General features: G+C 45.9%; 1 protein-coding gene across 1 annotated transcript; it reads left to right on the forward strand.

The window, feature by feature from the left end:
* Position 1: 1 nt before the first annotated feature.
* On the forward strand, positions 2–2,623 carry JUN (Jun proto-oncogene, AP-1 transcription factor subunit). Its single transcript, XM_040407560.1, is given in 4 exon segments — positions 2–93; positions 931–1,282; positions 1,284–1,888; positions 1,890–2,623. Coding segments are annotated over 3 exon segments (945 nt in total). The 5' UTR covers positions 2–93; positions 931–997; the 3' UTR covers positions 1,945–2,623.
* The last annotated feature ends 10,453 nt before the right edge of the window (positions 2,624–13,076 follow it).

Raw genomic sequence — 13,076 nt, forward strand, 5'->3', positions numbered from 1 at the left:
TGCACGCTGCCCGGGCTCAGAGTGTGAGAGAGCGGAGCTCCCAGCGGTGTCAGCAGCTCAGCCCGGGACCGGCCAGCGGCAGCCTGACTCCAAGTAAGAGCGGGGACCCGGCTGTGGACGGGGGGAGAACTTACACAACTTCCCGGGGAGGGGCAGAGCGGGAGACTGGAGTTGTCACAAGTTCTGACGGCACCGAGACCCGGGGGTGAAGGGGTGCACAACAACTCCCAGGGTGTCATGAAGAAGTCTGAAAGTTTAGACTCATGGTGAGGGGGAGGTAAAAAGTGCAGCTGGAGAATATCATAGGGGTGCAGTAGAGAAGTCAAGTTATTGGGGTGTAATAGAGAGGGGAAGTTATTGGGGTGCATTAAAGGGTTAAAGAAGTCCAGTTACTGGGGTGCAATAGAGAGGGGAAGTTATTGGGGAGCATTATCAGGGTGTCAGAGATGTCTGGTTATTGGGGTGTACTGGAGCAGCCGACTAGGACCATCATAAAGATCTGGATGTAATACAGCAGCATTATAACTATTAGGGGTCATTATAGGGGTCCTGATCAGATAAGTTATAGGGGTGCTGATCAGAGATGTTATAGGGGTGCTGATCAGAGATGTTATAGGGGTGCTGATCAGAGATGTTATAGGGGTGCTGATCAGATAAGTTATAGGGGTGCTGATCAGATAAGTTATAGGGGTGCTGATCAGATAAGTTATAGGGGTGCTGATCAGATAAGTTATAGGGGTGCTGATCAGATAAGTTATAGGGGTGCTGATCAGATAAGTTATAGGGGTGCTGATCAGATAGGTTATAGGGGTGCTGATCAGATAAGTTATAGGGGTGCTGTACAAAGCCCTATTGTTGCGGTTCCTTCATGTTTGGGGGGACGTTGTGCTCCGAGGAGACCCTACTAATCTCCTATTTGCCCTCTTGCAGGACGTCTTTGTAGACCCCAGTGACTGCTGCACGGCGCCTTTCCCCCGGTGGTCCGCTCGCAGAGTGTATGACGGCTAGGATGGAGCCTACTTTCTACGACGATGCCCTGAGCGCTGCCTTCGCTCAGCCCGAGCCCGCCGGCTACGGATACAACCCTAAGGTGCTGAAGCAGAGCATGACTCTCAACCTGTCCGACCCATCCAGCGCCATCAAGCCTCACCTGAGGAACAAGGCGGCGGACATCCTTACCTCTCCGGACGTTGGACTCCTCAAGCTAGCCTCCCCGGAACTGGAGAGGCTCATCATCCAGTCCAGTAATGGGATGATCACTACCACCCCTACCCCAACCCAGTTTCCTCTGCCCTAAAAATGTCACGGACGAGCAGGAGGGGTTTGCGGAGGGATTTGTCCGGGCGCTGCAAGAACTTCACAACCAGAACACCTTGCCCAGCGTCGCCTCTGCCCCCCAGCCGCCCGCCTGCAGCGCACTGACCTCTGTCTCCTCCATAGCAGATAACAGTGGATACAGTAACCCCTTGCACAACGAGCCGCCCATCTATGCCAACCTGAACAGCTTCAACCCAACCACCATCAGCACCACCCCTGCCTTCAACAGCAACGCCATGGGCTTTGCCTCCCAGCATCACCCCAGCCCCCCCATCCCCGTCCAGCACCACTCCAGGCTCCAGGCTCTGAAAGAAGAGCCCCAGACTGTGCCCGAAATGCCCGGCGAGAGCCCTCCTCTTTCCCCCATTGACATGGAGTCTCAGGAGAGGATAAAAGCCGAGCGGAAGCGTATGAGGAACCGGATCGCCGCCTCCAAGTGCAGGAAGAGGAAGCTGGAACGCATCGCCCGGCTGGAGGACAAAGTGAAAAACTTAAAGTCCCAGAACTCTGAACTGTCGTCCACGGCCAACATGCTGCGGGAGCAGGTCGCCCAGCTCAAACAGAAAGTGATGATCACGTCAACAGCGCTGCCAGCTCATGTTAACGCAGCAGCTGCAGACGTTCTGAGCCCAGCGGCCCCGGAGGAGGAGAAGGAGCCAGGAAAAAAAGAGCGTCCGGAGAGAACACGAAGCGATTTCAGGTTGAAACTCCTGATTGGAGGAGAAAACAAAAATAGGCGTCCGTGATCTGACTGTTGAACACGCGTGCGCGAGGCGGGTCTGCCCGGCCTTCCTTCGGAGCGAGAGGTGGTAGGGCAGAGAGCGGTGTCAATTCTACAGCACCAGGTGTAAGATTGAGACCTGCATGGACCCTTTAAGATTTAACGATCGTTCAGTATTAAGGATAACCTGCCATACGGACTGTACAACTTCTGTAGTCCTCGTACAGAGGGGGTGGGGCGGGAGGGCGGTTGTCTGAAAACTGATTATTTTTTTTTTTTTTTATATGACAAATTCTGCTTGTCTTTGACTTCTATATTATATATATGTGTACATATCTGTTTTTTATATATTATAAAGCGGCTTCGAGCTCTTTGTAAGTTATTTATGTCTTTATTTTGGGTTCCTGAAAACCCATCATAGTCTGTACAGAAGAGAATTTTTGAACTCTTTTTGAGTTTAACCTTTTGTAATAAAGTGATATAATTTTTCTATGTTTTTTGTTTTGTTTGTTTTTGTTCTTTTGTCAATTCCACACGTTCTATTTAAGAGAAGTTTCAAAAAGATCTGGAAAAGCTTAGACTTTTTTTTATTTATTTATATTGAAATATAAATATTTTTTTTTTATATATATACATTGCAATAAAAGTGCATGTCAAGAGTAACTCATGTCGTCTTTGCCTTGTAATATGGTATAAAAATATACTTGTGGCAAATTGGGAAGAGGGAGTTTAAGGCTTTCAGAGTGTTCGTAAAAAGTGTCATTTAATTCTTCATATTGGTCGGTATCTGAAGTTATAAAAACTATACATAAAAGATAAAACAATCTCAGTGTCAGAGCTCGTAATTAAATCTAATGAAGGTTTATGGTGCAAAATACATGTAAAAATGACAATTTTATTATACTTATATGTCATTTTTTTTTTATAGATCTTTTGTGCAGTTTTTAAAGGCATTATATTCCCATTGTCTTTTCTAAACCTATAAAGTTATAGTACAGTGAAACCTTGTGCGCACGCGTACGCTGCCCCTTTAACATATGCCGTGAAATGTAATACGTAATGTAATTATAGTATATGGGGAACAATACATGAACTGGAGCCTTAGACACAGTGAAACGCGGTCTCTTTCGGAGATTTCTTACCAGTTTCAGTCTCGGCAGGCGTCCACAATGGTTTCTGTGTGTATCATGTGACCTCGGCACAACAAACTTTTAAAGGGAAAGTACACGCAGGGGGGGGGGTGATGAAAACCTAAAAACATTCAGTATGCACCACTGTAGTCAGAGTTATGTATAACTTGTGTGTAGATAGATTATATATACTATCTGTCTAGTTTTTAAGTTAATTTGCTGTGCACCAGAGTATGTCTTCCTCTAATAAGGGCTCATGCACCTGACCGTTGCCTGTTTTTGCGGAACGGAAGGTCCAGGCCATAATAGAACAGCCCTATCCTTGTCCGTAAAACAAGAATAGGACATGTGCTATATTATGGCGAATGCGGACGGGTGTATTGTAAGGCAGGGCTCACCTGTACCGTGGCGTGCCACGCGGCCAGTAACCACGCCTCAGCACCAGCTGCTATGGTTCTGTGATGCGTTTTATGGCTGGGCATTTTCTACATGTGAAACACTCATATTTTTTATGTGTTTCACCAGTGAAAACCGCAAATAAATGCATCACAAAACTGCGGCACACTACTGGTGTGTGTGAACTCAGCCTTAGGTCGCATGCACACGGCCGTCGTTTTGGGCCGTATCTTATCCGCGTTTCTTGCCCCATTCTTCTCAATGGGGCCGCAAACGATGCGGACAGCACACCCATCCATAAATCCATTTCACGATTCCGCAAAGAAATACAACATGTCCTATATTTGTCCATTTTGCAGACGAGGATAGGATATTTTTGCAGGAGTAAAAAGAAAATGGCGACACACACTTGGCCAGGGTTCGTGTTTTGCAGATCAGAGTTGCGGACCGCAAAACAAGGCCGTGTGCATGAGTCCTTACACCCAGACACCATGACCCCCCAACTCCTAGTTTTACTGAACTGAACTTACAGCAGCGATCTGTGATCCACCTTGGGAGGGAGGGAGATCCAGAATACATGCGCCCATCTGAATAAGCCCCAAATCCTCTGGAAGAATTAAACATGGCGGCTCTATGAACAGTAGAGCTTCTCCACATAGCAACTGATCAAATTACTGCTCATATTTTCAAACCCGTTCTGGAAAAAAGAAAGCTTGAAGGTGACTGGGCCTCATCGATATTGTCGCCCATATCAACCAATCAGAATACTTTTTTTATCTAGTAATCTGCTCTGAATGGTTGCCATGGGTAATGAGGCTTCCTGTTCACAGTGAGACCCAATCAGATTCAAGGTTTTGTTTGTCCAGAGAAGGTTAGAACATTAGGGCCGATATCTGGTTGGTTGCTATGGGCAATACCTCCATTTTTTGGGGTTAGTAGCAGGTTTCACAGTTGAGGCCTCTTTTACCTGCCACATAAAACTTTTGTATCCCTGAGCAGATGGGTCTGTACAGCGGCCTCCTCCTGTCATCCTTCTCCTCCTGTCATCCTTCTTCTCCTGTCATCCTTCTCTTCCTGTCATCCTTCTCCTCTTGTTATCCTTCTCCTCCTGTCATCCTTCTCCTCCTGTCATCCTTCTCCTCCTGTTATCCTTCTCCTCCTGTCATCCTTCTCCTCCTGTCATCCTTCTCCTCCTGTCATCCTTCTCCTCCTGTCATCCTTCTCCTCCTGTTATCCTTCTCCTCCTGTCATCCTTCTCCTCCTGTCATCCTTCTCCTCCCTGTCATCCTTCTCCTGTTATCCTTCTCCTCCTGTCATCCTTCTCCTCCTGTTATCCTTCTCCTCCTGTCATCCTTCTCCTCCTGTCATCCTTCTCCTCCTGTCATCCTTCTCCTCCTGTCATCCTTCTCCTCCTGTCATCCTTCTCCTGTTATCCTTCTCCTCCTGTCATCCTTCTCCTCACTGTCATCCTTCTCCTCCTGTCATCCTTCTCCTCCTGTCATCCTTCTCCTCCTGTCATCCTTCTCCTCCTGTCATCCTTCTCCTCCTGTCATCCTTCTCCTCCTGTCATCCTTCTCCTGTTATCCTTCTCCTCCTGTCATCCTTCTCCTCCTGTCATCCTTCTCCTCCTGTCATCCTTCTCCTCCTGTCATCCTTCTCCTCCTGTCATCCTTCTCCTCCTGTCATCCTTCTCCTCCTGTCATCCTTCTCCTCCCTGTCATCCTTCTCCTGTTATCCTTCTCCTCCTGTCATCCTTCTCCTCACTGTCATCCTTCTCCTCACTGTCATCCTTCTCCTCACTGTCATTCTTCTCCTTAGTAGCAGGTTTCACAGTTGAGGCCTCTTTTACCTGCGGCCACATAAAACTTTTATATCCCTGAGCAGATAGGTCTGTACAGCGGCCTTCTATCATCCTTCTCTCATCAGCCTCCTCCTGTCGTCCTTCTCCTCCTATCATCCTTCTCCTGTCGTCCTTCTCCTCCTGTCTAGGGTTGCAGCTGTCTGTTCACCATCTTCCCTCGCCCCGGACGTCCCTTTGATACCCAAAACTCATCATCTCTGGCGTTGAATTAATATTTTATCTCTTTCTGCACATCTCCACACTTAACCTCTCACATTACAGCATTATCACCGCACCATCCATCTGCCTGCTCCCCAAGGGCTGGGGGCGGGGGTCTCCATCTCCAGTAATTAACTCGCTAATCATCCCAACACTCAGACAAGATCCACGGGGGACACACTGTTATGGGGGATATGCGGATGACACTGTTAGGGGGGATCTGTGGACTGCACACTGTTATGCGGGGATGTATGGATGACACACTGTTATGGGGGATATGCGGATGACACTATTATGGGGGATCTGCGGATGACAATGTTATGGGGGATCTGTGGATGACACTTATGGGGGATCTGCGGATGACACACAGGGGGGATCTGCGGATGACACTATTATGGGGGATCTGTGGATGACACTGTTATGGGGGATCTGCGGATGACACTGTTATAGGGATCTGTGGATGACACACTGTTATGGGGGATCTGCGGATGACACTGTTATGGGGGATCTGCGGATGACACACAGGGGGGATCTGCGGATGACACTGTTATGGGGAATCTGCGGATGACACACAGGGGGATCTTCGGATGACACTATTATGGGGGATCTGTGGATGACACTATTATGGGGGATCTGTGAATGACACTTATGGGGGATCTGCGGATGACACTTTTATGGGGGATCTGCGGATGACACACTGTTAGGGGGATCTGTGGATGACACTGTTAGGGGGATCTGTGGATGACACTGTTATAGGGGATCTGTGGATGACACTGTTATGGGGGATCTGCGGATGGTGCTGTTATGGGGGATCTGCGGATGGTGCTGTTATGGGGGACCTGTGGATGACACTGTTATGTGGATCTGTGGGTGGCAGATGAAGCAAATTTTTGTTGACGTGCATGATTTCCAGACCATCAGGTGGCGGATTAAAGGAATCTCACCATTTCTTTGCTGTAAATAGGAAGCCATAGAGATTGGTCTGATTATTGATATTCATTGAGGAATTGTTATTTAAGTGATTTCCTGTGGTTTAGTAAAGTGTTTTTCTACTTCCAGAGCTGATACAATGTATCATACCCCTTCACTGCCTTTGTATCTCTTCCCGCTGTTTTCCTGTGAACTTTTTAACTTCTGACTGAAATTTCTTTTCTTTTTTTTTTTTTATGTCTTTTTAAAAAAAAAATTATAATCCGCGGGAAACTTCTTGCGCTTTACTTTGAAAATTGCATTGCAGAGGGTGTTTGGAGAGCAGGGTTTCACATGTCTGTTGGTTGCTGGGTGGGTCTATTGCCCTGCTCCAATAATACACACTGATGATGTCACCATTCCCGGAAGCCAGCCCGCCTGCCACCATATATGGGCAGCACCATGCACAATGCCCAGGGATGGGTGTGACAGGTTCAGGACTTGCTCCAACAAGCTCCATGTTTACCTGACCTCACTTATTCTGCACTGATTACAGATTTGGCGCTGAACCATTTACTGGGGCAGTTTGAAGTTGAAAATGTACGAATCGTGTCCAAAGCAAACGTTTTTTTTCCCCTCGCGGTGTTTGCCTTCAAGCGATAGGGAGATTATTTATAGGTTTGTGCCTTGGTGTAGAAACTGAACATACTGGAAAATTCCTTTAATCTGGCATCCAATACAATCCAGAAAGTCTAAGGCTGGGTTCACAAGTGAATGATTAGCTGCAGATTTTCTGCAGCACAAAATCCGTAGAATTTCTCCTTCTAAAAAGGCTACATACACATGAACGTTTGTTTCAGTGTCCGTTCCGTTTTTTTGCCTAAGGCTACATGCACACAGGTATGCTGTCCGCGAAATGGAGAACGCACATTGCCGCTGTCCGTGTTTTGCGGATCCGTGGATCCGCAATACACACACGGATGTGTGAATGGACTCTAAACTGACGTGCTGCAGATAAATCGGCACCGTGTGCAGGTACCCTTAGACCGGGGTCTCACGTGACTGATTCGCTGTGGATTTGCCGTCGCAGATTTTACAGTACCAGCGAGATTTTTAGAATTCCCATCCTTTAGAAATCCTTAGCACGTCAATTTATACAGCGGATTTTATCCTTCTCTATGAAAAGCTGCTCGCTTTTCCGCAGCAAAAAACGCATATGATAAGCACGGTTTTCTTGCGTTTTTTGCTGTGGAAATGCAGCAAAAACCATAACGGATTTTTCCTGCTGAATTGTCTGCCACGTGTGTCCCTGGCCTAGTAATCCAGCACGGATTCCACAAGAACCAGTATTCACCATTAGCCCCCTTTCACACGGGTGAGTATTCCGCGCGGATGCGATGCGTGAGGTGAACGCATTGCACCCGCACTGAATCCGGACCCATTCATTTCTATGGGGCTGTGCACATGAGCGGTGATTTTCACGCATCACTTGTGCGTTGCGTGAAAATCGCAGCAAGCTCTATATTCTGCGTTTTTTCACGCAACGCAGGCCCCATAGAAGTAAATGGGTCTGCGTGAAAATCGCAAGCATCCGCAAGCAAGTGCGGATGCGGTGCGATTTTCACGCATTGTTGCTAGGAGATGATAGGGATGAAAGCGACCCCGGACCCCATTAAAGTAAATTGACTGTATTATTTTCCCTTATAACATGGATATAAAGGAAAATAATAGCATTCTGAATACAGAATTCTTACAAAAATGTCCATTGAGGGGTTAAAAAATGAAAATAATGAACTCGCCTCATCCACTTGATCGCGCAGCCGGCCTCGTCTTCTTGCTTCTTCTTTCAGCACCTGCAAAAGGACCTTTGATGATGTAATCGCCACGTGGTAAGCGCGGTGACGTCAGCGCAGGTCCTGCTGAATGAAGATAGAAGATTACATCATCAAAGGTCCTTTTGCAGGTCCTGAAAGAAGAAGAAAGAAGACGAGGCCGGCTGCGCGATCAAGTGGATGAGGCGAGTTCATTATTTTCATTTTTTAACCCCTCAATTCACATTTTAGTAAGAATTCTGTATTATGAATGTAATTATTTTCCTTTCTAACCATGTTATAAGGGGAAATAATTCAATTTACAGAACACCTAACCCAAACCCGAAATTCAGTGAAGAAGTCCGGGTTCGGGTCTGGGTACTACATTCAGGGTTTTTTCACGCACGTGCAAAACGCATTGCACTCGCGCGGAAAAAACTGAACATCGGAACGCAATCGAAGTCAAAACTGACTGAAACTGTGTGCCTACTCGCACGGGTTTCCCACAATGCACACGCGACACATCCGGAGGAAATCCGAAACGCCCATGTGAAAGAGGCCTTAAAGAATCAGGTTTTCCACCATGTATCTACTTCTCTATCACGGTCCATAATCCAAATGATTCCAGAACCTTTCAGTTCCAAATGATGCCAGATTAAAGGTCTCAGACTGTACACCGCGTCTCCGATTTTGAGTTACGAGACGTGTTTTATCTTTTAAATTCCTTTAATACAGTATCGTTATCACCTTCCGTTGTCCTGTTCTTTTAAAGCAGAACAACAAAAAGAAAGGAAGTGCCGGATTCAACACTAAAAGAAAATGAGATGAACCGTCTCCACTGACTACAATGTGGTCCATTCAGTTTCTGCTCCCGATTCTGCTTTTTACCGAACAAAAAAGTCCTACATGTTTTTTTTAACATAATCTGTGACAGAGGTTCCAACGCACATGTGAATAGATAGTATCACATCCAAATACAGTGCCAGAACCCAGATCACTACATAAATACTACACTGGAAGTAACTTTAGTCCACAAGTACACCACCAGAACCAAGCTCACAAGACAAATACAGCACCAGAACCAAGCTCACAAGACAAATACAGCACCAGAACCAAGCTCACAAGACAAATACAGCACCAGAACCAAGCTTATAACACAAATACAGCACCAGAACCAAGCTCACAAGACAAATACAGCACCAGAACCAAGCTCACAAGACAAATACAGCACCAGAACCAAGCTCACAACACAAATACAGCACCAGAACCAAGCTTATAACACAAATACAGCACCAGAACCAAGCTCACAAGACAAATACAGCACCAGAACCAAGCTCACAAGACAAATACAGCACCAGAACCAAGCTTATAACACAAATACAGCACCAGAACCGAGCTCACAACACAAATACAGCACCAGAACCAAGCTCACAAGACAAATACAGCACCACAACCAAGCTCACAAGACAAATACAGCACCAGAACCAAGCTCACAAGACATATACAGCACCAGAACCAAGCTCACAAGACAAATACAGCACCAGAACCAAGCTCACAACACAAATACAGCACCAGAACCAAGCTCACAACACAGATACAGCACCAGAACCAAGCTTATAACACAAATACAGCACCAGAACCAAGCTCACAAGACAAATACAGCACCAGAACCAAGCTCACAAGACAAATACAGCACCACAACCAAGCTCACAAGACAAATACAGCACCAGAACCAAGCTCACAAGACAAATACAGTACCAGAACCAAGCTCACAAGACAAATACAGCACCAGAACCAAGCTCACAAGACAAATACAGCTCCAGAACCAAGCTCACAAGACAAATACAGCACCAGAACCAAGCTCACAACACAAATACAGCACCAGAACCAAGCTCACAAGACAAATACAGCACCAGAACCAAGCTCACAACACAAATACAGCACCAGAACCAAGCTCACAAGACAAATACAGTACCAGAACCAAGCTTATAACACAAATACAGCTCCAGAACCAAGCTCACAAGACCAATACAGCACCAGAACCAAGCTCACAACACAAATACAGCACCAGAACCAAGCTTATAACACAAATACAGCACCAGAACCAAGCTCACAACACAAATACAGCACCAGAACCAAGCTCACAAGACAAATACAGCACCAGAACCAAGCTCACAACACAAATACAGCACCAGAACCAAGCTCACAAGACAAATACAGTACCAGAACCAAGCTTATAACACAAATACAGCTCCAGAACCAAGCTCACAAGACCAATACAGCACCAGAACCAAGCTCACAACACAAATACAGCACCAGAACCAAGCTTATAACACAAATACAGCACCAGAACCAAGCTCACAAGACAAATACAGCACCAGAACCAAGCTCACAAGACAAATACAGCACCAGAACCAAGCTCACAAGACAAATACAGCACCAGAACCAAGCTTATAACACAAATACAGCACCAGAACCAAGCTCACAACACAAATACAGCACCAGAACCAAGCTCACAACACAAATACAGCACCAGAACCAAGCTTATAACACAAATACAGCACCAGAACCAAGCTTATAACACAAATACAGCACCAGAACCAAGCTCACAAGACAAATACAGCACCAGAACCAAGCTCACAAGACAAATACAGCACCAGAACCAAGCTCACAAGACAAATACAGCACCAGAACCAAGCTCACAACACAAATACAGCCCCAGAACCAAGCTTATAACACAAATACAGCACCAGAACCAAGCTCACAACACAAAAACAGCACCAGAACCAAGCTCACAACACAAATTCAGCAACAGAACCGAGCTCATAACACAAATACAGCACCAGAACCAAGCTCATAACACAAATACAGCACCAGAACCAAGCTCATAACACAAATACAGCACCAGAACCAAGCTCACAAGACAAATACAGCACCAGAACCAAGCTCATAAGACAAATACAGCACCAGAACCAAGCTCATAACACAAATACAGCACCAGAACCAAGCTCATTACACAGATACAGCACCAGAACCGACGTCATAACACAAATACAGCACCAGAACCAAGCTCATAACACAAATACAGCACCAGAACCAAGCTCATAAGACAAATACAGTACCAGAACCAAGCTCATTACACAGATACAGCACCAGAACCAAGCTCACAACACAAAAACAGCACCAGAACCAAGCTCACAAGACAAATACAGTACCAGAACCAAGCTTATAACACAAATACAGCTCCAGAACCAAGCTCACAAGACCAATACAGCACCAGAACCAAGCTCACAACACAAATACAGCACCAGAACCAAGCTTATAACACAAATACAGCACCAGAACCAAGCTTATAACACAAATACAGCACCAGAACCAAGCTTATAACACAAATACAGCACCAGAACCAAGCTCACAAGACAAATACAGCACCAGAACCAAGCTCACAAGACAAATACAGTACCAGAACCAAGCTTATAACACAAATACAGCACCAGAACCAAGCTCACAACACAAATACAGCACCAGAACCAAGCTCACAATACAAAAACAGCACCAGAACCAAGCTCACAACACAAATTCAGCAACAGAACCGAGCTCATAACACAAATTCAGCACCAGAACCGAGCTCATAACACAAATACAGCAACAGAACCAAGCTCATAACACAAATACAGCAACAGAACCAAGCTCATAAGACAAATACAGCACCAGAACCAAGCTCACAACACAAAAACAGCACCAGAACCGAGCTCATAACACAAATACAGCACCAGAACCAAGCTCATAAGACAAATACAGCACCAGAACCAAGCTCATAAGACAAATACAGCACCAGAACCGAGCTCACAACACAAATACAGCACCAGAACCAAGCTCACAACACAAATTCAGCAACAGAACCGAGCTCATAACACAAATTCAGCACCAGAACCGAGCTCATAACACAAATACAGCAACAGAACCAAGCTCATAACACAAATACAGCAACAGAACCAAGCTCATAAGACAAATACAGCACCAGAACCAAGCTCACAACACAAAAACAGCACCAGAACCGAGCTCATTACACAGATACAGCACCAGAACCGAGCTCATAACACAAATACAGCACCAGAACCAAGCTCATAAGACAAATACAGCACCAGAACCAAGCTCACAACACAGATACAGCACCAGAACCAAGCTCATAACACAAATACAGCTCCAGAACCAAGCTCACAACACAGATACAGCACCAGAACCAAGCTCATAAGACAAATACAGCACCAGAACCAAGCTCACAACACAAATACAGCACCAGAACCGAGCTCACAACACAGATACAGCACCAGAACCGAGCTCATAACACAAAAACAGCACCAGAACCGAGCTCATAAGACAAATTCAGCAACAGAACCGAGCTCACAACACAAAAACAGCACCAGAACCGAGCTCATAAGACAAATTCAGCAACAGAACCAAGCTCATAAGACAAATACAGCACCAGAACCAAGCTCACAACACAGATACAGCACCAGAACCAAGCTCATAAGACAAATACAGCACCAGAACCAAGCTCACAACACAAATACAGCACCAGAACCGAGCTCACAACACAGATACAGCACCAGAACCGAGCTCATAACACAAAAACAGCACCAGAACCGAGCTCATAAGACAAATTCAGCAACAGAACCAAGCTCACAACACAGATACAGCACCAGAACCAAGCTCATAAGACAAATACAGCT

This window comes from Bufo bufo, chromosome 9 (genome assembly GCF_905171765.1).
Source record: "Bufo bufo chromosome 9, aBufBuf1.1, whole genome shotgun sequence".
NCBI lineage: Eukaryota > Metazoa > Chordata > Amphibia > Anura > Bufonidae > Bufo > Bufo bufo.